Raw genomic sequence first — 27,570 nt, forward strand, 5'->3', positions numbered from 1 at the left:
TCAGGAAGAAATGAACCTGGGTCCCAATGGCAAAGCGCTCCAAAGGGCACGAAGTGTGCTGTTACAGAGAAAGCCGGAAAGCCTCAAGCCTAATTAATAAGAACACGGCCCGCACTGGACAAGGGAGTGCTCTGGCTTGCCCCAGAAAACCACTGGCACAAGAAGACAAGCGGAGTCAGCCTCACTGACCCCATTTCTTGGACTCCTTATGGGTGACGCTGGCTCTTGGTTCACTGCGTCCTAACCCGGCTGTCCTGGGTCCCTGCCGCTCTCGAGCGAAGTCCTCTTCCCCCAGACCCAGGTTGCAAAACAGTAACTCCACGGGAGAATCTCTGCATACCCAGAGGATGGGTCTCCACGGACAACACACCATGACGTTCAGTTCTGCGCATTGTGTGGGGTAGAGTTTCTTAATCATCACCCCCTCGTCCCCGGTCCCTGGAGGGCCTTGCGTGGTTCCCAGGGCGGCTGCAGCGCGCCAAGCTCCAGGGGTAGCGCGCAGGGAATGGCCCTGGGGACTCGTTCCCAGGAGAGCCTCTCCTTCTCATCCAGTATTCTCCCAGGGCAGGCAGCGTCGGATTCCAAACGCGTCCAAGGTGTGCAGTGTGAGACCCTCCCTTTAAAAAGAATAAATAAATAGAAGCCAGCGCTTAGCCCCGCTCGGGTTTCCCGAAAGGCGCACGCAGTCGCTGCCCGGGCGGCTGGGTGTCTGCGCTCCCCGCCTTTGCTGGGCTGACACAGGAGGGGAGGAGCAGGAGCCAGAGGGGGTGCTGGGGGGGGGGGCGTTGGAGCGCGAACCATCCGGAGCCAAGACAAGCAGCACATTCACAAATAACGCCCCCACCCCCAGCGCACGCGCTCCCATTCAAAGCAGCCGGGCTCGGCGGCCGCAGGGCGGCTCAGAGGACGCGCGGCAGAGCCCAGCGCAGCCCTGCCCCGCAGGCGCACGCCCAGTCCGCCCGCTCGCTGCTGCGGCCGCCGCCGAGCCCTGCAGCCCGCGCGGGAGGCGGCTGCCGCTTCCAGGGAGGGGTCTCGCCCGGACTCCCCTCCCTCCCCGCTGGGGGACCATGGCACGGCTGGCTGCGCCCTGGCACTCGAGGCTCCTGGCTCGCATCCTCGGCGGCACCTGGTGCCTGCTCTACGTCGCCGGACAGGTGAGGCGGTCTGCGCGACTAGCGTCCCCCCACCCCCAGGACTTTTCTTCCAGTCGGCTAGAGCGGAGAGAACTGTAGCAGGGGGCTTGTCCTGGGGCTGCGCGGCCACCCCAACGAGGACAGGTGGCACGGGTTGGGGCTAAGGCGGCCCCTCGTGGCGAGCTCCGGGCTGCCGGGGTCAAATCTTGAGCTGAGCCTCAGCCCAGCCTCCTGGGGCCGGTGCGGCGTCCGGTCCTGCCTCCAGCGGGAAAGAGTCGGGTGGGGGGAGGAGACGGCGCCTGAGCCAGGATACCGCGCTCTTCCAGGGAGTCCGCGACCCCGCAGCTCTTTCGGACAGTACTTCGCGTAGACCATTCTTGCGGGTGGAGGCTCGGGCGGCGCGGGGGAGGCTCGGCCTCCGGGACACTCCTCCTCACTTCCGTCCTTCCCGGGACCCAGTGAACTTCTGACATCCTCGTCCTAGGGCCACCTGCGTCCGAGTGTCGGGGGCGGAGCTTTGTAAGGTGTGCAGACGCGGGACAGGGGGGCTCCCAGAGCCTCTGTGGTGGAGAAAAGGAGGTTCTGGACCGCGCACTTGTACTCGCCCTCACCACGCCCCCTCGAATGCTCCTAGGTTTTTGTTTGTTTGTTTGTTTGTTTTTTCCTTGAGCTAGAAGGGTGTAGGAATTGGGCGTTCTCCGGAGTGGGTGGCTTAGGTCCCAAGGCAGAGCAGAAGGGCCCTGGAAGAGTGTTTAATTCACGGGCTGCTTGGTTCTGGTTTATTACTGCACGACCCCAGCGGGAGATGCTTAGGGTCAAGGGCCAGTCAAACCCATGATGCTTGTGGTGTCTTTGGCATTAACACTTTCCAGAGTCAGGTAACATTTGATGAAAACTCACGAGTTAGGCAGTTTGTACGTAATGTAGCCTACGTAGATTAGCTTTTCACGGGATTACTTGGGTAATTCTGGGAAAATGCCCAAACACTCTTGGCCGGAATTATCGCCAGATAGCCTCCCTTTCCTCTGTTTTGCTTATGGAGACTTGTCCAAATCGGGGGATTTCCTTCCCTCGCTTTTACTTAACGTTTATGAAACTTGTTTTCAGGTCTCTCTTTTAATGGTCATTTTGATGGCAGTGGTGAGCTTTTAGAGGCTGATTCAGTCCACAAGGATGATTAAGAAGGGCCTGGAGCCGGCTAGAACCTGAGGAGTAGGGAACACCCTAATAAGCGACAGCAATTTTCAACAAGGAACACCTGCTTGGATGGGAGTATGCAAAACTGTTGCAAAAGCTCGTCTTAATTAGCGAGTTTCATTTCCAATATGCTTTGCTCCATGGCAAGGCTTCTCAGCGGTGGCTGCACGTTAGGATTGCCCAAGGGAACTCCCGAAACTCCCTGTGCTAGGGCCACACCCCAGCTGTGTTACATCAGAATCCTTGGGGGCAGGGGGCGAAGCCCCAGCGTCAGAATTTATGTGGCTCCCAGGTGATTCCATTGTGCAGCTGGGTTGAAACTGTTGTGTAAAAATGACCTGCCTTACAGTGACCTGTTCTGACAGAATCGTGACCCCAAAAGGAAATTCAGAGGAGACCGGTAAAGGGCCTAAGAGAGGCTAAGGAGAGGGTCTTAATGTCTAGCATCCAGTCCTGGCTACGTCTCTCAGTCATTCTGGTCAAGGCCCTTAAGCTTCCATTTGGTCATCTGCAAAATGAGGGTGTTGGTCTATGTTCTCCAAGGTACTACTAGCCTCAACAACAGGCAGGTTCCCACCTGAGCCAAACCAAGACGGAAAGCCTTCTGTCTTATTGCTAAGGCATCGCAGGGGTAGTAATTCTACCTTATCCTTGAGATTTTGGTAACGGGCCTGACAATATTTGAGCCCACTGTAGGATTTGCGTGTGTGCTGTTTTCTCCTTCGAATCCTTCATTCAGTGTCTCTCGACGTTCAGGACAAACTGACTTTTCCTAGCATTGCATACCTGTTCTTCCTTGCTTCACTTTTCAACCAACCTTCTTCTAGATAAAGATGATAAAAGCAGATCTGAGCCTTTTGTGTGTGGGGGAAGTGGTTTATTAATTCCTAGTGAGTTTTTCTTGTTGCATTCAGCAGGGCTGCTCTCCGCATGTGAGAAGCCTGACTAAACTTGTCAGAGAAGGCATAGAAAAGAGTTGAAAGTGGTAGCTGGGTTCCGTGTCCTGGTGGAATGCAGTCCGCTGGAGAGCTGACCTAGGTGACGGGCACAAGCAGCTCGTCTTGCAACATGGCTTCATGTCCTCGCTTAACCGCACGGGCATTATTGCTAATCAGTGAATTAAGCAGACCAGAAACTGGAGGTTATTTAATATCAAGAAGAAATCATTCTATAAACCGGAGTCAGTGCCAAATGATTTGACCTTTGTTTGGAATGTATACATTCTTTAAGCTTTTAAATCAAAGCCCTCAGTACACGAAAGCATGCCTATCAGAGTTATCAGAGCTCTTTGTGTAGACCGTAGCCCCAGTAAAAAGAAGGTCTGTGTTCAAGAGCTTCTGGCTCCTTAAACTGAATTACACCTGAGCTCTATTTCGCCAAAGTCCAAAGAACAGTCTTAATGCGGATAATATCATTTGAAACACCAGTACTTCTCCTTTTTTTCCTCAGGGGTTATTTTCCTTTGCTTCTGTTCTGACTGAATTACTCTGCTAACTTGCAAGATTCTTTTCCTTCCCTGTGTAATTGGAAGGTAGCTCACTCTGGGCTCTTCTGAAACTGATTATTTTACTGATATCAATTTCATTTCATCAGCTGAACCCCAATTCATCCCATTGCTCAAATTGCTCCCAGGTAAGGAAGTAAGTAATGAATGGTTTAAACCAGTGGGGGTAATCATCTACTTAATGATTTCTACAACCCATCTGTAGCAAGCCACCGTAAAAATAAACAAGGTTGTTGGCGAGGGTTATGGCTAGATCAGCACAAATCAATTACTATGGCTTAAAAATGTCACTTAGTAGCAATTCATGTCCTTCTGGTGGCATATCTGCGATAGCGCATTCAAACGTTAAAATGGAGTATTTTCATTTACTGTGGTATTCTCAGTTGAATCCTTGTTAGGAATTCAGTAATGAAGTAAACAGTTCTGGGGTGGCTGGAGAGAATTGTGCTTTTATGAGCTTCTGATTTCCAACTCTAGACCTTAAAGAAAAGTCTTTCTTCTTTCTTTTGTTATCCTCTTGTAGTTCTCGCTCGTTTTATTTTTATTTGCATTTTTACCATGATGATTCTTCATGGTTAAAAAAAAAAAAAACACAGAACAATAGTAGGCTTATAAGAAAACACAGTGGGGAGGGGCGCCTGGGTAGCACAGTGGTTAAAGCGTCTGCCTTCGGCTCAGGGCGTGATCCCCGTGTTCTGGGATCGAGCCCCACATCAGGCTCCTCCACTGTGGGCCTGCTTCTTCCTCTCCCACTCCTCCTGCTTGTGTTCCTTCTCTCGCTGGCTGTCTCTATCTCTGTCAAATAAATAAATAAACTCTTATAAAAAAAAGATAAAAGAAAACACAGTGGGGAGCCTGGGTGGCTCAGTTGGTTAAGCCTCTGCCTTCGGCTCAGGTCATGATCTCAGGGTCCTGGGATGGAGCCTCCCGAGTCAGGCTTCCTGCTCCTTGGGGAGCCTGCTTCTCCCTTTCCCTCTGCCTGTGCTGTCTCTTGCTATCTCTGTTTTTCCCTCTCAAATAAATAAATCTTTAAAAAAAAAAAACCCAGCAAATTCGTGTTCTACTCTTTCTCCTCATCTCAGCTCTCATGGCCCCAAAGCAACCTTTTTGTTAGTTTTGTATTATTTTGAGTTATCATTGACATACAATAAACTGCCCATAGTTAAAGTATGCAATTTTAAGTTTTGTCATATGTGTACACGCATGACACCATCACCCCAAAGTGTCCTCATTACCTTTTGCAGTCCTTCCGTGCTACCCTTCCTCGCACCCAACAGGCAAACCATGATGTGCTTTGTGTTAATATAGATTAGTTTGCATTTTCTAGAATTTTATGCCAATGTAATCATATAGTAGGCACCCCTCTCCCCCACTTTTTTTGATCTGCCTTTTTTTCCCTCAGCCTAATTATTTGGAGATTGCCTATGCTGTAGCACTCATCAATAATGTGTTTCTTAGTAGTGGTACGTTGCATGTATATACCATGGTTTGTTGCCCATCAACCTTCACCTACGGTTGAACGATGTGTTTCCAATTTTTGGCTGTCACAAAGTTGCTATGAAGATTTGCATGCAAGTCTTTGTACTGACCTGTGGTTTCATCTGTCTTAGGTAAATACCTAGGAATGGAAAGGCTGAATCATTGGTAGGTGTATGTTTAAGATTTTAGGAAAATGTCAGTTTTGCAGAAGGTTGTACCATTTTCCATTCTTACCAGCTCTATGCACGAGTTCCGGTTCCTCTGCTTCCTTGCCAACACCTGGCGAGGTCAGTCTTGTATTTTAGCCATACAAGTAGGTATAGTGGGAGCTTGGGTTTGAATTTGCAGTTCCCTAATGATAAATAATGTTGAACATTTTCTCATGGGTTTATTTAAAATCCATATACTTTCTCTGGCAAAATTTCTGTTCAAACATTTTGCCTGTTTCTTACTGTGCTGTTTTCTTACTGAATTTTGAGCCTTGTTTTTATACTGTGGCTATCAGTCCTTTCTCAGTGTATTATTTGCAGATATTTTCTCCCAGTCTATGGCTTGTCTTCATTTTCGTGACAGTGTTTTTGATGGGCAGAAGTTTTAATTTGGTGAAGCTGAAGTTAGTGCTTGTTTCTTGGTAGATTGTATGTTTCCTCTTGTTTTAAAGAAGTATTTGCCTAACCCAAGATCACAGAGGTTTTCCCCCAGAAGTTCTGTGGTTTTATGTTTTACATTAGGTCTGCGTTACATTTTGAGTTAATTTTTGTATGTGGTACAAAATGAGGACCTGAGTTTTTGTTTTTGTTTTTGTTTTTGTTTTTTTTTGCCTATGGATATTCAATTGTTCTAGCATTTTTTTTTTTACTTATTTATTTTAGAGAGGGAGAGAGAGATTGAGAGTGAGTGTGCATGGGGGGGGTGGGTAGAAGGAGAGAATCTTAAGCAGACTCCTGCTGAATGCAGAACCAAGACGAGGCTCCATTTCACCACTCTGAGATCGTGACCTGAGTGGACATCAAGAGTCAGCTGCTAAACTGACCGAGCCACCCGGGCACCCCTCTAGCGTGATTTTTTCAAAGACTTGCCTTTCTCCACTGAATTGCTTTTGCAGTTCTCTGGAAGATCAGTTGTCCATACATGAGCTTCTTAACAATATTAAATTTTATGATCCCTCTCTATTTCAGGCTTTAATTTCTCTAAGCAATACCTGGTAGTTTTCTGTGTATAGATCTTACATTTTTTGGTCAAATTATACTAAGTATTTCACATTTTTGGTACTCTTTCAAATGGCACTTTTTTAAAAAAAAAATGTGTCTGATTATTCCTTGTTAGTATATAAAAACAATTGATTTTTGCATAGTCTGCAACATTACCAAACCTGCTTATTAGTCAGAATAGCTTTTTGTTATATCCCATCAGATTTTCTGCGCATGTGATCATGTCATGAAAATAAAGACCATTCTTCCTCACCAATCTGGATATTTTAAATTTCTTGTTTAATAACACTGATTAGAACACTGATTGCCCTTTCCTGCTTTTAGGAAAAATAATTTGCTGTTTTACCATTAGTTATGTTAGGTGTAAGTTTTTTGTAGATGCCCTTTATTGGGTTGGAGGAAGTTCTTTTTATTCTTCTATTTGCTGAGAGTTTTTATTAGAAACGAATGTTGGATTTTTGTCAGATGATTTTTCTGCATCTAATTAGCACATGAATTTTCCTTTGTCATTTGTTAATATGGTGAATTACAGTGACTTTTTCAGATGTTAACCACCTTGCATTGCTAGGAAAACTTGGTTTGGTGATTAATATATTATCCTTTTTAAAAATATTGTTAGGGGCACCCGGGTGGCTCAGTTGGTTAAGTGTCCAACTCTTGATTTCAGCTCAGGTCGTGATCTCAGGGTCATGAGATAGAGCCCCATGTCCAGCCCCACAGTCAGCAGAAGTCTGCGTGGGATTCTCTCTCTCCCTCTCCCTTGTACCTCTCTCTCCCCTTATCTAAGAAAAAAATTACCAAAATAAACGGACGCCTGGGTGGCCCAGTCAGTTAAGCATCTGACTTGTGGTTTTGGTTCAGGCCATGATCTCAGGGTGGTGATGTTGAGCCCCAAGTTGGGCTCCATGCTGAACAGTGGAACCTGCTTAAGATTCTCTCTCTCCCTCTCCTCCTTCCTGCCCCATTCAATCTCTTTCTCTAAAAAGAAAAAATAAATGTTAGATTCAGTTTACTAAATTTTGATTCAAATTTTTGCATCTATGTCCATGAAAGATACTGGTCTGTAGTTTTCTTATGATGTCTTCATTTGAGTATCAGTGTAATGCTGGCCTCATAGAATAAATTGGGAACTATTCCTTCTTCAATTTTCTGGAAGAGTTTGTGTCTAATTTCTTCATTAAATGTTTCCTAGAATTCAACAGTGAAGCCATCTGGACTTGGAGTTGGCTTACTGTAAAGATTAACTACAAATTTAAATTCTCAAATAGATAGAGGGCTCTCCAGGTAATCTGTTTTATCTTGAGTTAGCTTTGGTAGTTTTTCATAAATTTGTCTATTTCATCAAAGTTGTTGAATTGATTGGCATAAAGCAGTTCATAATGCTCCCTTACTATTTTTAAAATATTATTAGAACATGGAGTTATATCCTCTGTTGTTCCTGATAATGGTTATTTATTTATTCTTTCTTTTTTCCTGGTCAATCTGCTTAGTGGCTTATTAATTTTATAGATGTTCTTAGAGAACCAGCTTTGGTTTCACAGATTTTCTCTGTTGTTTTCTATTTTACTCCTTTCTTCTCTCATCTTTATTATATTCTTTTTTCTATTTTGTATATTGTTTTGGTCCTGTTTTTTCTAGTTTTGTTAGGTGGATTCTAGGGCCATTGATAGGAGACTTTTTATGTTTTCAAATATAGGTGTTTAGTGATCTAAATTTTTCCTCAGTGGTGTTTTATTGGCATACTGTAAGTGTGATTTCATTTTTCTTTAGTTCAAAAGATTTTCTAATTTCTCTTTGATTTCTTCTTTGACTTATAGGTATTTTGAAATGAGTTCTTTAGTTTCTAAATATTTGGAGACTTTCCAGATATCATTGTTAACGATTTCTCATTTCAATGTGGTCAGAGAACACACTTGATATAACTTGGATCATTTTAGATTTATTGACAGTTGTTTTATGGCCCAGAATATGGTCTGTCTTGGTCAGTGTTCTGTGTGTATTCATAAAGAATTAATCTTTCCACAGATTTGTGTTTTCTAAGTTTCCCTAATCAGTCTAGATGTGGTTGGGTGGACTGTTCCATAAATGTCCACTAGATCAAGTTGGTTGGGAGTGTGTTGTGTATCCTTACCGATTTTTATATATGTAGTGTATCAGTTATTTAGAGAGGGATGTTACAGTCTCCATCTGCTATTGTGGATTTGTCTATTTCTTTGTGTGGTTCTATCAGTTTTTCTTTTATTTATTTTGAAGCTCTATAATTGGGCGCATGACTATTTAGAATTATTGTGTCTTTTTGCTGAATTGACCCCTTTTTCATTAATAAATGACCTCTCTGTCCCTAGAAATAGACTGTACTCTAAAATCCACTTTGATTTTGGCTATATTAATATTAGCTAACTATTTTTAATTCGTTGAGATTTTTCATGTGATAGTCATCTTCATAGTTCTCATACTTGTAATATGATTTTTCATATTCCATTAGAATCTCATTATGGTATGATTTCTTAATTCTCTTCTATATTCTACTTTCATCATTCTTTCATGATCCTTTATCACATATTACATTTTATTAATATGACAGTGAGTATTGTCAGTATTAATAAACTGAAATGATCAGTATTAATGGTCAGCATTAATATATTGGGATGGGTACAGAGGGCCAAGTAGTATCTTATTATTCTATTTTTTCTGGTACATTTCCTTTTTTTTTTTTTTAAAGATTTTATTTATTTATTTGACAGAGATAGAGACAGCCAGCAAGAGAGGAAACACAAGCAGGGGGAGTGGGAGAGGAAGAAGCAGGCTCATAGCGGAGGAGCCTGATGTGGGGCTCGATCCCATAACACCGGGATCACGCCCTGAGCCGAACGCAGATGCTTAACCGCTGTGCCACCCAGGCGCCCCGTACATTTCCTTTTTTAAAAAACAGCTTTGTTGAGATATAATTCACATATCACAGGACTTGCCCATTTCAAGTGCACAGTTCAGTGGATTTTTAAATTATATCGGCAGACGTACAAGTATCGCCTGAGTCAATTTTAGAAATTCTTGTCAACTCTAAAGAAACTTTGTACCCTTTAACTATCACACCCCTACCCCTACTTTCCACCCACCTCCTTCCGCCCCAGGCAACCAATAGTCTGTTTCATTTCTCTGTAGATTTTGTTACTCCAGATTTTCATGTGAATGAAATCACGTAATGTATAAGCTTTTGGGATTGGCTTCTTTCACTTAGCATGTTTTCACCGCTCATCCATGGGGTAGCATAGATCAGTACTTCATTCCTTGATAGCCAAAAAATATTCTATTGTATAGAAATACCGTATTTTGTTTATCCCTTTGTCTGTGGCTAGACATTTGGGTTGTTTCTACCTTCTGGCTCTGATGAGTAATGCTGCTAGGAGCGTACTAGTGTACGTTGTTGTGTGGATATGTTCTCATGTCTCTTAGGAAACTACTTCAGGCTTTGTAGGTACACTGTCTCCGTCACAACTACTCGTCTCTGCCACCTTAGTGTGAAAGTAGCAATAGACAATATATAAATGAATGAGCCTGTTTGTGTTCCAATAAACTATTTACCAAAACAGACAGTGGGCCAGATTTGGACCGTGGACCATAGTTTGCCAGTTACCAAGCCAAAATTTCACAATGTTTTGCTTCGGTGTGGGCTATTTAAATTCAGCATGCCAGGTTTTCCACGGACTTTGAATAGATCAATGCCCTTCCCTTTGGGGAATTTTCATTTTCATATTTCTTTGATAATTTCTTTGCTGGCACCTTATGTGTTTGCTTTTTGTGAAGCTCCTGTTAATTATTAAATCTTCTGGGTTAACCATCTATCGTTTAAATTAAATCTTCTCTCTTGTCTTTATTGTTATCTTTTTTTATACCTTTTTTTTTTTTAAGATTTTATTTATTTGAGAGAGAGAGAGTGAGTGGGCACACACGAGCCAGGTTAGAGTCCGAGAGAGAAGCAGGCTCTGACTGAGCAGGGAGCCCAACATGGGGCTTGATCCCAGGATTCTGGGATCAGGCCCTGAGCTGAAGGCAGACACTTAACCTATGGAGCCACCCAGGTGTCCTTTTTTTTTTTTTTTTTTTTTTTTACACTTTCTAAAGATTTTCTCAGTTTTATTTTGAACAGAGTTGTCTTTAGGTAAGGTTTCAACTGGTATTCGTAGTTGTAGCCAGAGCTTCACCCCCCACCTTTGCAGCACCAGATGCCTCCAAGTCTGAAGACTTTCTGGGGTTTTACAGGCTAAATGGTCTTGCCTCTCATCACTGTATCCCTTTGCGAGCACAATTCTATTGAGCCAGTAACAATTCTTCCACCCATTTTCCATATTCCAAAAGTTTATTGGCATCTTTTGTTGGCTGTTGTCTCCTTTCCAGTTCTCTTGTCATCTTTATTTGTTTATTGTTATTTTAGCGGTCATTTGGGAGGGAAGAGAGAAAACGCGATGTTCAATCTGCCACGTTTAACTGAAAGTTAGCACTGTTTTTCCTCTCTCATTATTTCTATTTTCCTGTCCCGACCCATCTCCAAACCCCATTAGAGCTCATTCTGGTTATTGTACACACATTTTAGAGACTCGTACATTTTCCCAGTGTACGTAAAACTTTGGTTAGTGTTACAAAAAAGAGAGTGGACCTGAGGTCTAGAGATGTAGGCGCTAGTTCAGGATTTGCTGAGCGTGTGAGGAACTAGGAGCTGGACTTCTTCAGGGAAGGACATGAGTGCTCGCTGACTGCCTGCCAGTTGCCAAACATGATCATAGGTACCCTCTCCATTCCCATGTTTATGTGTTAGTTTTTAATCTTTCAACAACTATTTACTGTCCCTTCTCTGCTGAAATATACATAGTCACACCTGCTGGCTTACAGATACAGCACAGAAATATTTTATTGTTTTGCAAATTTTGATGTCTGGAGACAGTTTTATGAGAAAACATGGAGTTAACATGCTGTGAAAGATCTGGCCTTAAAATATCACCTGTGGTATTAACATGTGTTCTCTAAGCTGTGATCGGGCTCGGACTCCCTTGGGGTAGAGTACGGCGATGAGGTGAAACAAATGGGGAAATCGTGTTCAGGAGTTAGTAATACCATATCCGTTTTAATATTTGATTTTATACTGGGATGAACTCTAGAGCCTCATGCATTTTGGGGGGATGGAATGGGTGGTGCTGGAGCTACATACTTGTTTTCAGCTCTGCTCCTGACTATGGGATTATATAGCCAGAAGTCGACTTCTGGATTCTTCAGTATTCTGTATGGGTCACAAACTTCATCGTGCATCCGTCAGTTTGGCTGTATTGCTCAAATCTAAAGGTCACCAAAGACTAGAGCCGCGCAGCTAAAAGCTAGGAAGCTTTAAATGCAGATTCCTGGGACTCATTCTGAGCTGCTCATTCAATGGGAAAAGGACAGGTCCTAGGAGTCTGCATTGGTGAGGGACCCCTTCCCCCTCATGCGCATACCCACAGAGGCTTCACATATAGTTGGACCAAAGACCATATTTTGGGAAACACCGATTTGATCTCTCTTATTTACGGATGAGAGAAATAAGGTCCTAGGAAGTCGAGCAACATATCCTGGTTTGTTAGTGGGAGAGGTGGGAGTGGACCACGCGTCTCCTAACGCTGTTCGGTGATTTTTCCCACCAGAGCATACACTATTATTTTAGTGTCTAGTTACATCATGAACCAAAGATATGAACCACCAGCTTAAAGTGTCTTTATTTGTAGTAACCTCAGTTTTTTATAAATGGTTTTCAGATGTTTGGGAATAGCTTCGGGTCTCAGTCACTCTGCCTGCAGCGAGGAATGATGGGGAGTGGAGGGGTGGAGGGAAACCCTCTGTCCTTACCCCTCACATAACCTGCTGGAGACTGGCTTCTGTGTATTTTCTCCTCGAGTCATCATGCCCCTGGAGGATTAACAGATACTTATTTAGAAAATCGTCCACAGCATCCAGGAACTTGACACTTGATGAAAGGGAAAGTACGTGCCGCTGAACACCTTCTCTGCCCGAGTGTGATGTAGCAACTGTTGCTACGTTCTTGGAGGAGAGGAAGGAAACGTTTCATGTGCCTGTTATTTAGGATGTTCTCCCCATCTCTGTCACAAGCCAGCCAAACAAAATATACACACGCTCTCCACTGAGTCATGCAGAGTCTATGATGCAGTACGATGTGTGGAAAAGGAGAGTTTTCCTTACTGCTAGTAGTCATTGTCAAACATCTAGTACGTTTTAGGAGGAGTGCTAATTATGTATTTTCTTTCAGAAATCAGTTACAGAGAAATAAAGGGTTTTTTAAGTTACTATTAAAGAACATTTGTTGATAATGATCTGAAATTCAAATTCTCATATTCTCTTGCTCCTTAGAAAACGCTGTATTAGTCCGGATGGGCTGGATTATGCCGTGGTAACAAATCACCCCCAGAGCGTAGTGACTTCACACAAGAAGGGTGTATCTCGCCACAGGCCGCCTATTCAACGGGGACTGTCGGGAGGGGTTGGCTCACCGCGTGCACCATGTCTGTACTCCACCTGACCCCGCGGGACTCTGTAGCAGCCAGGGCAGGGGAACGAGAGTGTTGCTCTGCTTTCCACTGCCCGTTAAATGCTTCTGCTCAGAGTGACACGTGTCACTGCTGTTCCCGTTGTATCAGCCAAATCAAATTCAAGAGGGTTGAAAAGGTAATGTGGTCTTGAACTCAGACTTTGGGACTTCCAAGATGCCTAGATGTCTGTTTTCTGACTGTGTGTATATATGTGAACAGAGGTTCTCTGAAATTACTGCAAAAACACTTAAAATTATCTTTGACTTACTCATTAAAGTTTTTAAAAAATCATAAGTATAAAATGTATGTAACCAATGTATCATAACCATGTTTAAGTGTAGGGTTCAGTAGCGTTAAATGCATTCACGTTGTTATGCAACCCATCTCCAGAACTCTTCATCTTGCAAAACAAACTCTATACCCATTATATATGAACCCCCTGTTCCCCGCACCCCCGTCGTCCCTGACCATTCTACTTTCCGTCTCTGCGAGTTGGACTATGGAGGTACCTTCTACAGGTGGGATCGTAACGGTATCTCTCTTTCTGTGATTGGCTATTTTGCTTAGCGTGATGTCCTCAAGACTCATCCACACTGTAGCAGGTGTCAGAATGTCCTTTTTTTTTTTTTTTTGAAGATTTTATTTATTTATTCGACAGAGATAGAGACAGCCAGCGAGAGAGGGAACACAAGCAGAGGGAGTGGGAGAGGGAGAAGCAGGCTCATAGTGGAGGAGCCTGATGTGGGGCTCGATCCCAGAACACGGGATCACGCCCTGAGCCGAAGGCAGACGCTTAACCGCTGTGCCGCCCAGGCGCCCCCAGAATGTCCTTTTTAAGGCTGAATAATATGCCATTTTATGAAGATAACACATTTGGTTCATCCATTCATCTATCAGTGGACACTTGGCTTGCTTCCACAGTTGGCCCCTGTGAATGGTGCCACTGTGAACATTGGTGTTCCTTTTTGTTTCGCGTGAGCTTCTTTTTCTCTATGAAAGAGAAGCAGCATCTTCTTCTTTAGACCTCTAGTTTACTATTCAGACCCAGGGAATGCTTATTTAAATTTAGACTAAATGCTCACTTTGAGAATCTTCTGCCAGTGGCTACAGCAAATGCCGAGCAAACCTGCGACTACCCCCTACATGTTCGACTGAATCACCGGAGCTAGTGGATTCTTGTGTTTAGTCACTTGCTGGTCTTGCCAGTCTTCAAGATGGGTGACAGCCTGAGGCGAGGACGTTATTTTTCCTCTAAAAATCTGGGAACATGGCAAAAAATTACATTTTCTTCCTTTTTGTACATCTGACTCAAATATCGTGTGAAGAGTGATCAACTATAAATCAATATGTAAAATGTAGTCATGCAAATTAATTACATGGACAGCGTGGATGTGTGGGGGGCAGTGTAGAATTTTGGGGACAGTGCTGAAAGAAAAAGCAGAACAGGATTCAGACTTTGCTTGCTACTTGCTCATTGCATGATTTTCAACACATTAGGTACAGAGCCTTTCTGAGTTTCATTTTCCTTTTGAATCTCTACTATGAAGAGCTGGGATTACATGATCTCAGTGGGTTAATACCCATTAACCGTAACTTCTAAAATGAATAAAGGTTTCTAAACTTTTCTTTCTTTCTTTCTTTCTTTCTTTCTTTCTTTCTTTCTTTCTTTCATTCATTCATTCATTCATTCATTTTATTTTTTTATTTGACAGAGAGACAGCCAGCGAGAGAGGGAACACAAGCAGGGGGAGTGGGAGAGGGAGAAGCAGGCTCCCAGTGGAGCAGGGAGCCCGATGCGGGGCTCGATCCCGGAACCCTGGGATCATGACCTGAGCTGAAGGCAGACGCTTAATGACTGAGCCACCCAGGCGCCCCAGGTTTCTAAACTTTTCTAATACAAACTTTTTAGCACAAAAATATTAATAACTCTGATGGAAGCTTTTAGAAATGAACATCAGGTCGTGGCATTCTCTTGCTTAACACCTTCAGTGGATTCCTGTTGGCTTTAGACCCATGTTTCTGAGACTGTTTTTTATTATCACCTCCCTTTTTAGACATTTTATGATAGTTCCTCTTAATCCCCCACTACACCCCATGAAATTTTAATGCCCTAAATAAATGATCTGTTTACATGCACTGTGGCCCTTTGAAGGGACTCATTGTATTATCTTCAAACCATTACTGTTGGGCGGTATCCTCTTCTCCCCCATTCCCAGAACCCAATTGTTCACCCACTCCAGGGGTATTATCACCCCCATTGAAAATGTATGCTTTATTTAAGATTTTATTTATTTATTTGAGAGAGAGAACGAGCAGTGGGGAGGGGCAGAGAGAGAGAGAAGCAGACTCCCTGCTGAGCAAGGAGCCCGATGCAGGGCTGGATCCCAGGACCCGAGATCATGACCTGAGCCGAAGGCAGATGCTGAACTGACTGAACCACCCAGGTGCCCCTCTTTCTTTATTTTTAATTAATTAGTTTACACTCCTCCATCTGTTTTCCAGCTTAAATGTCCCTTGCCCAAAAGAAGCTGTCCCTCTACTCCCCCTGCCCCAGTGTCTTAGGTTTCTTCTGTGGCTCTCTCACAAGGCCCCGTTTGCTTCAAGCACTTGTAATTTGTAAAGATGCACTTCTTTGTAGTTTAGGACATGTGTGCCATCCCAGTATACCGTAAGCGTGAGGCCACAGGCTGCCTTATTCCCTCTCCGTATGTCACAGCTAGCTCAGCACCTGGAATTGCTGAAATCAGTTAACGAAGTGTTTTTTGAGCAAATATACAGCGAGGAAGAAACACCTCTGAACTGGGTATTGCTTTTTAAATGAACGTATACACTCCTAACCAAAATGAGAAATAAAATGAACGTATACCATTATGAATCCCAGCAGCACCTACGTATGTGTATTAAAGAAACATTAGCTGCTGTAATAGTAAAATCCTGAAATCCCGGTATTCTGACAAAATAGGGCTTTGTCGCTGTTGTTGTTCACATAAAGTCCAATTGGCAGGGCTGGAAGGGGCGGGGGGTTCTGCTGCCCACAGTCCTTCAGGGACTGGTCTGATGCAGGCTGTGCTGTCTTTAACGCATGACTTCCAAGGTCACCCTGGCGCCTGTGCCTGGGTGACCGAGGGGGAAGAGAACGTTGAGAACTGCATGGGAGGTTTTCTTGGGGTAATCTGAGGAGTGGAATGTATCCCTTCTGCCCATGTCCATTTTTTGCGTTCCTGACGAGACTCAAATCTCCGGTAGGGTCCCAATCCCTATGATCCCGTCAAAGAATCCAGTCAGTCACATGGCTACACCCCCTGGCCAGGGAGGCTGGGGGGACACTGTGAACTCGGGAGGTAACACGAGCTGGCCTTTGCCACAAGGCCCTTGGAAAGTCACACATCTATGGACAAGTGTGTAGTTGACGTCTAGCTGTATGTGGATTTACAAATTATCAGTAACTTAGGAGCCTTGGAGTCCAAGACCCAGAGAATGGGAATCACTAAAAATAGGAGTATGTGAGTTTTATTTTAGGAGAGTTTTTTGCTCCAGCATTTTCAAAATTATAGGGTGAGATATGATGGACCAGGGGGTGGGGAAGGGGGAAATTGGCTATGGGTTAAAAAGGCACTATAGACATTCGACAGAACGAACTTTATTGCCGTACGGCAACCAGCCTGCCCAGGCTCTTGCACAGCTGCGCCCCTGATAGCGCAGTTAGCATCTTGTCGGCTGAATGTCCGCCCAGGTGGGGTTCTAGCTGGCTGCTGGCAGCACTGTCCTCAATAAAAGGGAGCCTTTTGACCAGTGGACTGTTTTCAGTTCCCCCATCACCTGATAAGTCCTATTCTTTTGATGAACTACAAATAAAAATGAGTTCTCCATTCCATGGGGGCTGTTAATCAAATAGTGTCTGTTTGTTTAAAGAAAAAAAAAAGGCCTATTGCATGTCTGGTTCCTAAGACTACAAGGCGATTGTAATTGATCTATGAAATCGTGATACTGTACTTTAATCCGGGCCAAAGCTTACCTGGCCATCCTTTGGGTTTACAATTCTTCCCCAGGCCGTGCAATGGGAGCAGAAATACGAGCCTGGGCATTTCTTTTGTGCATAGTTGCTGAGCCTCTCCCAACTCCTGTCCTTGGCAGAAAGAAAGAAAAAGAATGAATGGATTCCGAGCTTGGTCGGTTAGGTGGGCCGCCCTATGCCTTCTGTTCGGTTGTATTGCCGAGCTGCTGAGGCGTGCTCTTTTCCTTCCCTTCTGTCCCCCGTCTCACTGCATAACCTAGCTCTTCCTTTAGAAAAGTTGGGAGGAAAAGCAGCATTTGGAGGCCAACTCTAACCTCCAAGTAGAAGAATGTTTACATTTTAAATTCTAAGATTTCAAACAAGTTATTTGGCAAATTGAATGTTTTGTAACAAGTGTAAACATTTTCCACCTCTTGCTTTGTTCAGTTCTTTTGTTTTTCCTTTTGCATCTGGGGCAGGTTCAGATCAGTATTGTCCTGCTTGTATTTATTTTCTTTTTTCTTTCTCTTTTTCACTTTCTCTCTTCTTCCTTCCTTCCTTCCTTCCTTCCTTCCTTCCTTCCTTCCTTTGAGCAAGTATGAGAGAGTATGCTCATGCATGAGAGAGCACAGGGAGAGGGAGAAGGAGAGAGAACCCCAAGCAGGCTCCATGCCCAGCGAGAGCCCGATGCGGGGCTTGATCCCACGACCCCAAGATCATGACCTGAGTTGAAATTAAGAGTTGGTCGCTCAACCATCTGAGCCACCCAGGGGCCCCTGTTGTCCTGCTTTCTACGCTTCTGATGAAGCTGGAAAGTCTTTGATTGGCATTATCAGAGAGTGGGGGCAGTTGTGAACATTACCACCTCAAGCAGGCTGGTGAGATCACCCTGGCGTCTTTCCTGGTGCCTCAGTAGGATTAGTAAAGAGGTTTATGCTGAAGTTCCAGCCGGACCAGAGCGGGACAGGGACCTCCCCAGCCCCAGGATTCGCAGCTTGGTGAAACGTCACCGTGGTTCTGAGATGCGACAAGTAGGCGGATAATCATCTCCTGGATATCACCCCAGGTGGTCTCATTTAGAGCAAGACAGCATATAGAAGCTGGGCAGAAGGGGCTCTGTGGCATCCCTGCACCGGCGGGAGTACCGGAGTTACATTGCGTTCGAATCCGCCTGTGAAGAGTGCGAAGTGTCCCTGTGTCTGGGAACAGGCCATTCCCTGCTGGATTTTGTCCTAGGTCATCCCGCGCGTAGAAGACTGCTCAGAGAAACGCTTATTGAGTGGGAATTCGGGAGCCTGTCAGCCAACCATGAGCTCAAGCACGTCTCTCTGCCTGCAGCTGGACTTGATTATGTCCTTAGCTGCCACTGTTAATGAGGCAAAAGCAGCATCTGCCGGGAGCCGGGCTGGCACGTCCAGGGCGGTCGGCCACCTTTCCGTCAGTTCTGCAAAGAAGGGCCAGCGTGTGGAACAGATAAACCCGAATATTGGGCATGTGGTTCTTTGAAGCTGGCTTCGAGGGGCAAGTAGAAAATGATTGCATTTGACATTGAGTGACTTGCCAGTTACAGTGTATACCTCTCAAGTTTTTTGTGTCCTGGTTGCTTTTGTTTGGGTTAGAAGGTTTTTCTTAGGGGTAAGCTTGATTTTGCTTGAAGGTGTGAAAGAGGTCTCACTCTGAATTTTAATGGTGCCTCCTGTGTACAGTCATTAGTTTCTTGGGTGATTTCCGAAGCGGAGACTTGGGGACAGATGACACTAACTTATTTCATTTTGTAAGTCTGTTCTTTGTTTGATGGGTTCCCTTTTCTGCAGGCCATTCCAGAAAATGTTTGCATTTTGAATACAGTGATCTAAGTAATCAGGTTATTATAACAGACTACTCTGCATGTTGTATTTTTTGGAAACAAATCTAAAGCGCAAGCTTTTTGGAATTTATTCAGGAACCCATAATCTGGATAATTCCTCTTGTATTGTGACCTGACATAGGATCTTCTTCCCACATTTCAAGACACATTTCTTCAAGTGGCTTGTCTTCTTATTTTCTAGATTTGATTGACTTTTTTTTTGTTTTTCAGATCAAACTAGATTGTTAAAAACTTCAAGAAAAGAACTAAGTCCTATGCATCTTGGATCTTCCCACAGTGCCCCACCTGGCATCGAGCCTCATAGACACTCCGTAGATTAAAGCGTCCGTGTTTTTTTTGGCTGGTATAATAAATGACCACAAACTAAGTTGCTTAAAAAAAAAAAGAAAAAGAAAAAAGAAATTTATTATCTCACAGTTTTGGATGCAAGGAACCCTAAATCAGGGTGTCAGCAGGCCATGTTCTCTGCAGAGACACCGGGGGACAGTCTGTTCCTTGCCTCTTCTAGCTTCTGCTGGTTGCCGGCCTTCTGTGGTATTCCTCGGCTTGCGGCTTGTTGCTGTAGCGCCTGCCTCCGGCTTTGTATCGTCTCCTGTGCACATGTCACACTCGCTCTCTGCCTCTCTTGTGACGGCATCATGGTCTTCTCCTCTCAAACTCTTTAACTTAGCCACTTGTCTGCAAACACCCTTTTCCCACTCACTGGGCATGACGTATCTTTGGGAGCCATTGTCAGGCTCCCCCACGCATGGATGGTTTCTGTGTAATCTTGTGGCCAGTTGTTGAGTCTTCATCTAAAGCACTTAACCTCAAGGATATTTGCTTCTGTATTATTTTTGATGAACTGTTTGCCTCAATTCATTTCTGTGTTCATATCATCTTCTTCTTTATTCTTTTGTCTTTAAGATATTATTTACAGTGAAACTTGCTTTCCCTGCGGTAGGAATGGCTTTGGTCTTGACCATCCGTGCCATTAATAGTGGGTCTTACATGCTGTTTGGGACTGAGGATAAGGCATTGCTGCTATCACCATTAACTAATGAAAATCTAGGTGTGGTGTCCAGAGAAGGGTTATTGTGCATTTGTTGGTTAGATGGCGTCAAAGGCTTGCTATTAACAGTTCCGCTGTATTCCCCTTGTCCCACTCCCTCAGATGAACATTTTGTCCTTTTCTCTGATCCGACCTCTCACAATATCTTATCTCCACGCATAGCTGCTTTAATTGGGAAAATAAAAGGCGTCGGAAGAAAACATCCCCGTTTCCCCCCATGCTCTGCCTTCTCTTCAGTTATAATGGGTGAACCATCCATTCTAACAAAGGCCAGTCTTTCCACTTGGTGTCCCAGACCTCACCCCCGTTGCCTATTCAAAGATATTGCTCTAATTTTCCTCTTGTCTGCATTCTATTTCTTTTGCTCCTTTTTTTTTTTCAACTTATATGCTAGACTTTTCCCACCAGCCCACAAACATCCTGTTACTTCTGCCATATTTACAGCTTTCTCTCGACGCTACTTGCACCTCCATTTACCATTCCTTTTCTCCACTTTCTCGTACGTTAAAACCGGGAAAGAGCTGTCTCTATTTGCTGTAATACCTCTTGACTACATTGTGGTCAAGGTTTCATGCCATCACTTCTCTGAAACTGTTTTTTATAAAGGCATCAATAGCTTTCATTCCAAACCCAGTGGGTATTTCTTAGTCCTCATTTTACTTGACTTACCACCTTAACACTTAATACCGGTGATCCTTCCCTCTTCCCGCGAAGACTTGTATCACTTGTCCTCCAGAACAATGCATCCTCCTTTTCTTCTTTCTCCTGGTTTGCTTCTCTTCTGTCTCCCTGCTTCTCAAGGGCCAGTTCTTGGACTCTTTTTGTTTTTCCCCCACATTCATTTCTTGGTAATCTTAGTATCATGGGTTTAATTACTAGTTAGTTTCTGATATCCAGATTTGTACCTGTGGCCTAGAACTGTCCTAAACTTCATCCTCCTCTAGTCACCACCTACTTAACGTTCCTACGTGGATACTTAATAGGCATCTCAAACATAACCTGTAAAACTGAGCTTCTGCTCCCCCCCCCCACAAAAAAAAATAAATAAAATGGGTAGTAAGGAGGGCACGTATTGCATGGTGCACTGGGTGTTATATGCAACTAATGAATCATCGAACTTTACATCGGAAACCGGGGATGTACTGTATGGTGACTAACATAATAAAAAAACATTAAAAAAACAAACAAAAAACATAATAAAGCAAAACATGCTTCTTCTCCCATAGACATCCCCATCGTATTGGAAGCTAACACAATTCTCTCATTTTCTCAGGTTAAACACATTGCGGTTGTTCTTGACTGCTGTGTTGGCCGCACTGCACACCCCTTAGCACTGCCCTGAGCTCCTCCTATTATGCAGAAGAAAGTCATTTCTTACATCTTTGATGTCGCCATCTTGGTTCAGATGGTGTACTGTTTGCCTGGATTACTGGGAGAGTGCAGTCCACCAGGCCTCAGCTTCCGCTGTCACCTGCCTTAGCCTCTTCTCGGTGCGGCACCCAGTGAGCCTATTAGGCCAGGGCAGGTGCTCGTCTACTTAATACCTTCCAGTGCCCTCCCATCTCCCTGAGAGCGACTGCTAAAGCTTTAAAATGGGTTATCATGCCCTCTAAATCTGGCCACCTGTCTGATCTTCTCTCACACCAGTCTCCCCCTTCCTTCCTGTGCTCCAGCCGCATTCAGGCTGATCCTCGACACGCCAGGCATGCACCACCTCAGGGCTTTGCGTTTCAGGTTTACCTGTTTAGAAAAACAACATAAAAACGATGTCTTTATGCTCAGTTTTACTTCCCAGATTTGGGAACAAATAGGAGTGTGGGTGTGGTTTTTCTAAGCATCATTTCCTTGCTTTTTGCTAAATAAAAAACTATTTCCACGTCAAATGAATTTACATCGGAGACTCTTGCACTTTGTGTCATTTTTACAGACTTATCTCTCCCCTTTGCAACAAAATAGTTGAAACGCTCATTGTCTTACGCATTTTTGAAAATCACCGTGGCTCGCTTTTTAATTATAATTCTTTTATCTTTAACTTTTTGGGGGTATATTCAATACCCATTGGCACCATAGACCTAACAGAAGAATACAGAAGGCACTCCTAACATAAGTAGAAGTCCACAGATGACTGGGGACATGTTTATGGCCAAGTCTTCTCTCATTCAGAGCCTGTGAGGTTAAGAACATAAGCTGGGTCCTGGCTCAACCTCATAACTGGCAGTATGACCTCAGACAAACCCCATAACCTCTGTGAGTCTTTGCTTCCCATCTGTAAAGAGAGAGGGGTTGAACCATAGAGGGCTTGATCTCCAAGGCCTTTTTCAGCCCCAACAGTCTGTGAATGTGGGCAGGAGTACCACTCAGGTCATAAATACCTGCTAAATTATATTGAGGTCTCTCCCCTTTCCTACCTGCTCTTTGCCAGCTTTCATGGTAAAGTTTTCCACCAAACAGGAACACCAGAGGCAAAGGACTTCCAGGCAGGTACCACCCCTGCTGACTGCCAAATAGCTCCCAACCCAACCACTGCCTGCATGGATGGGCTTTTGCTAGAAATTGGCCAGCTTTAGTCCCCTTCTACAAATAAACTTTAAAGTACTCTCTCGAAGGGTGAGGAGCTGCCAGTGGTACTGGCAGTGAGTTTTATAATTATTTTTTGATGTTTTCCATGTGACTTTTGGTCTGAGGGCAGTGCGTTTGGTTGGGCTGTATTGATGGTTTTCCCATGGTCCTGGTTTACACCTGCTGGCCATGCAGGAAAAGGTGGTAGGAGAGCTCCTTGTTCCTCTGGCCGTCTTCTAGCCTTGGGATGTGCTGACTTCCGTCTCCACAGCTGTAACCATTGCCAGCCTGTCTGTCATTATTTGTGTGTCACACATGGCTGCTGCTGAGGAGGGGCTTGGACTACTCAGCTTAGACAACCTGATTCAAGCCTCGGAAACCATTTTCCCTAAAATGATGTTTAGATAGTGATGAAGGGTAACCAAACAAGCACCTTGCTGTGAGCCAGGCTCTGGGTGGGCCTTACGTTTAATACTCACATTCGCCCTCCCAGGAGTGGCTTTATACCCGCGTTAGTAACGATGAAAGTGACCTAGATGCTAATTAGCAAGCAATAAAAGGTTGAGCTAAATTGGAACTCAGACCTTTGTGACTTCATAGCACGTGTTCTCCGTACTACTCTACCCTGCCTCTTGAATGTAGTCAGTGCTCGACTTTGATCCATTATAGTTCATTAGATTTTGATGGGTTGACCTGGAGTCCAGATCTTTTATTGTGTATCAGTTATTTTATGTGGGTGGGGAAAAAAAAAGAGAATTCTTATTTTTAAACAAACTTAGACACTTTGGTAATATTAACCCTTTGTGGGCTGGGGGAATTGTTTTATTTGTTGATTTCAGGTTCATTGTTTGATCATTACTCAAGCACCTCTTCTAATAAAAGATGAAGATAATTGAGTTTAGTTGAGAACCGGCCTACTAAAATTGTTGGCTGTTTTATGTTTCCTCATCTCTTTCCTTCTTAAGATAAAAAAAAAAAAATCACCCCTACCAACAAAGTAACAGAACTGGAAATTAGGAAAAGGGGGAGACTCTAATGCTTTCTTTTAAAACACATGGATCTTGAGGTTTGAATAATAGTGATAGTGTTTTACAATTCCTATCTGTTTAATTGTGACAAGGTACACCTGCTTGCTTTTAAGAAGAGAAGTAATAGAAGTTTAAGGAGGGAGGAAAGTGACGTGGACACCCGATAACTCTTCTGCAGTGATATCCTGATGAGTTAAGCATAAATAAATCAGAAACAGATGGATTTTTTTCCCCCTTAAAATACACATGGGTCTAAAAACCAAGGGAAAATATGCTTGGAAAAAAAATGTTCTTTGTTAAAGCCCAAATGTTTGAAATATAATTTCAGATTTTCATGGGTTCCAGCAAGTAGTTGTGCACACTCATCTCTAATTTAGATGGGGTGTGTGCATAAGTCGAGCATTGAAACTATTCTGTGGAGCTGCTGTCAGGGAGGCGTAAGAGTCCTGTAAAATGACATAAGGCACAAGGGCCTTATGTGCAAACTCGTTTCACATGGCTTCTTGGGTATTGAGTAACATGAATTTCATGTAATTTGATTCTTGAAAATTTCATAAGATTTACCTCAATCTTTGTGTGTGAAAGTGGAAACAGTTTCGAAGGGATATCTCCAGGTGCTGTGCTGGGCATCGTTACTCGCCATCCTTCTGCCAAGGGTGGGGTGTCATCTCCATGACCTTGTGCTCGACTGAAGCTCCTTGACTCTCTTTGGTCGTTGTTTCAGGTTTGATTGAAGCCAGTATTCCCTATTATTTGTTCTAGCTGCAGGTGTTCCTGTGTATGTGGACTTAACTTTGACTTTACTCTAAGCTGGCAAACTTCTGAAAGGTGCTGGTTGGATATCAGGAAATCACCCTGGCCAGCAAGAGCTGAGTTCTAGAAGAGATCACCCAGTCCTCTTCCTTTGGTCAGGTCCTTCGTGGTTGACTGGAGTACTTTGTTGTGGGATCTTTGAGGAACTGTGGTAATGGTGACTTCTGAGAGCACACTTTTCCAAATTATGAAACTCTATCTCGAAGAGATGCACTGCCTTCTCCTGATATTTCTGGCTAGGTATATTGCCCCCATCTTCAGTGAGACATGGAGAAGACCCATTTTCTGGCAAATCATTAAACAGCTTTTCTGCCTAATGCCTCTGTTCCTGTTAGGAGGCAAAATATCCCTCCTCACACTTATGCTTGCTCCACACCGAACTCCTACCACATCTTTCCTTTTCTTTCTCACAAAAGTCATCAGTTGCCACTTTCACTCTCCATTTTTAGAGCCTGGTACTTCTGTATATAGTTTTAGTCATCTGGTTTTACAAAGACTGCCTTATTTTCCTTTAATATCTAGAAAATTCTATAATTCCAAACCATTTTTGTTTCTTACCTGGTCCATTTTTTCTGGCAAACTATTTCTCTCAGCATAAGTGTGGTAGTTCTTAATCTTGCAAAGCCTTTCTTCATTAGATTTTTTTTTAACTCTTACAGTCACCATCTAATTTCCAATTGGTTTCTTTGTTTTTTTTTCAAACTAGTCTCTTCTTGGGTCCCCATTCATGTCTTGTCTTATTTGTGAATTATGTTCTATGCCATCTTCAATGTCTAAAGTACCTTTTCACCTTATCAGTGTCTTCATCTCATTCAAAAATCTTCAAGATCTCTTTAAAAATAATGTCTTTTTGGCTGATAACAATGATGCATGACTGCTGATATATAAAATTCCACCTCAAGGGAAGCTGTGGTTCATTTAATGAAAGAATGATTATAATGATCATAATGAATGTAGCTGGGGTTTCTATTTTTTTAGGCCGGTGTTTAATGTTCTGTATCACTCATTCATTTACCTACTTACAGCCCATATATTGAACATACACCGTATTCTCATTAAGCACTGGAGATACAAATGTGAAAAATATGTTACTTAGCACATAATTGGAGTAAGACAGGCATGTATAAGTTACAGTACAGTGGACTGTATATACTTTGATGATTGTTTTAACTGAGTCCTGTGGGCGCATGGAGGAGGGAGTCATAAAGTCAGTTCAAGAAAGGGATGGTACGGGGCGCCTGGGTGGCACAGCGGTTAAGCGTCTGCCTTCGGCTCAGGGCGTGATCCCAGCGTTCTGGGATCGAGCCCCACATCAGGCTTCTCCGCTATGAGCCTGCTTCTTCCTCTCCCACTCCCCCTGCTTGTGTTCCCTCTCTCGCTGGCTGTCTCTCTCTGTCAAATAAATAAATAAAATCTTAAAAAAAAAAAGAAAGGGATGGTGTGACTGTTAAAGGGACATCAGACTTGAGTCTTCTTGGCTGAATGGAAGAATGGGGGGGAACAAGGGTATCGATAGAGAAGAGCATTGCAGAGGCATGAAAAAGAAGTGTGAGGTGGGGGGTGGGGGCAAGAATAAAGCAGTAAGCGTAGTTAAAAATGTGGCCTGTGGTAGGACCAATAACAGGACATAAGGCGGGCTGTCAGATTAGACCAGATTTGTGAAAAATCTTTGCACATTGATAGGGAGTTTGATGTTAACCCATAGTTATTGGAGGTTGTATGTGTTTCACCATAATGAAATGATCTAAATTGGTTTTATTTATTTTTTATTTTTTTTAAAAAAATTTTATTATAATAATATTTTTTATTATATTATGTTAGTCACCATACAGTACATCCCTGGTTCTTGAGGTAAAGTTCGATGATTCATTAGTTGCGTATAACACCCAGTGCACCATGCAATACGTGCCCTCCTTAGTACCCATCACCAGTCTATCCCATTCCCCCACCCCCTCCCCTCTGAAGCCCTCAGTTTGTTTCTCAGAGTCCATAGTCTCTCATGCTTCATTCCCCCTTCTGATTACACCCCCTTTCTTTATCCCTTTCTTAAGGCTTAACCCTTAGACCATTGTGGAGGAAGGATTTGGGAAGAGAAAAGATCAACTGGGGAGATGAATTGGCTAAGTATTCCAAGGATTTGGGTGAGAGAAAATGATGGTTTGAGCAGAGGCTATGACAGTAGGATGGACAGAAGGACAAACTCCTTGAATGGAATGTGGTAGCAGACTGAATTCAGAGCCAGATAGGGTCAGAGAAGCAGCGGAGGACTCTGAGCTGCACAGCTTGCATGGACGACAGCGCAGTGTAGGGAGATGGGCTTTTCTTCCTGGATTCCTGTTTGGGGCAGGAAGATAAAAGCGTTTGATTGTTGAGTTAGAATTGGGAGGGAGGCATCCAAGTAAAGCTGCCTGGTAGGCATTTGGAGACGCAAGACGGATGTGCAAAAGAGGGAGGTGGTGTCAGAAATAGCAACCTGCCATGTCCTTAGATTTCCATGGCTTACATAGTGGTACTTTATATATGCAGTTGACCCTTGAACCACATGGGCGTTAGGGGCACTGGCTCTCTTCCCCCATAGTCAAGTATCCACATATAACTTTTGATTCCCCAAAAACTTAATTACTAATATCCTACTGTTGACTGGAAGCCTTACCAAAAATAGTCGATTAACACATTCTCAACTGTATTCTTACAATAAATTAGGCTAGCAAAAGTGATTGAGAAAATCATAAAATACATTTACAGCACTTGACTGTATTTATAAAAAGAAAAAATCTGTGTAAGTGGACCCACAGCCTCTCAACCCTGTGTTGTTCAAGGCTCACCTGGACACTTAAAGTTCTCTAGGACAGCACTGCTAATGCTCACATTACTCTTTTCTTTTAGCCATTTTCACATTTTCTTGACAAATTGTTCCGTTATCTCCTCTGTGGCTCTAGATTTTGATGTTGGTTCCTTTTTAAAAAATAAGTTATTATTTTTGGCTTCAACTTCAGACCTTTTGGAGTGATAAAAATTGTATTTCTTTATTCCATTTTCAAGTTGCAGTTCTTTGGCCAACCATGTCTTTGTATCATAAAAGCAAGAAGCCAAGCGTATTTCTCTTGGCTTGGACATTACAGGCAGGTGATTTCACAGCTGTTGTCTCTTGGGGATCTTCCCATT

At 43.6% G+C, this 27,570-nt stretch overlaps 1 protein-coding gene across 2 annotated transcripts in view; it reads left to right on the forward strand.

The window, feature by feature from the left end:
* The first annotated feature begins 951 nt into the window (after positions 1 to 951).
* ADAMTSL1 (ADAMTS like 1) overlaps positions 952 to 27,570 on the forward strand; it is an 878,957-nt gene continuing 852,338 nt past the window's right edge. Inside the window, exon 1 of one of the 2 annotated variants that reach the window (XM_044386899.3) lies at positions 952 to 1,154. In XM_044386899.3, the coding sequence (XP_044242834.3) occupies positions 1,068 to 1,154 (87 nt within the window). In that variant the 5' untranslated portion in view covers positions 952 to 1,067. The remainder of the gene's footprint in view (positions 1,155 to 27,570) is intronic. The other variant, XM_044386900.3, reaches the window with a different exon arrangement.

Source organism: Ursus arctos, unplaced genomic scaffold, assembly GCF_023065955.2.
Source record: "Ursus arctos isolate Adak ecotype North America unplaced genomic scaffold, UrsArc2.0 scaffold_18, whole genome shotgun sequence".
Lineage (NCBI taxonomy): Eukaryota > Metazoa > Chordata > Mammalia > Carnivora > Ursidae > Ursus > Ursus arctos.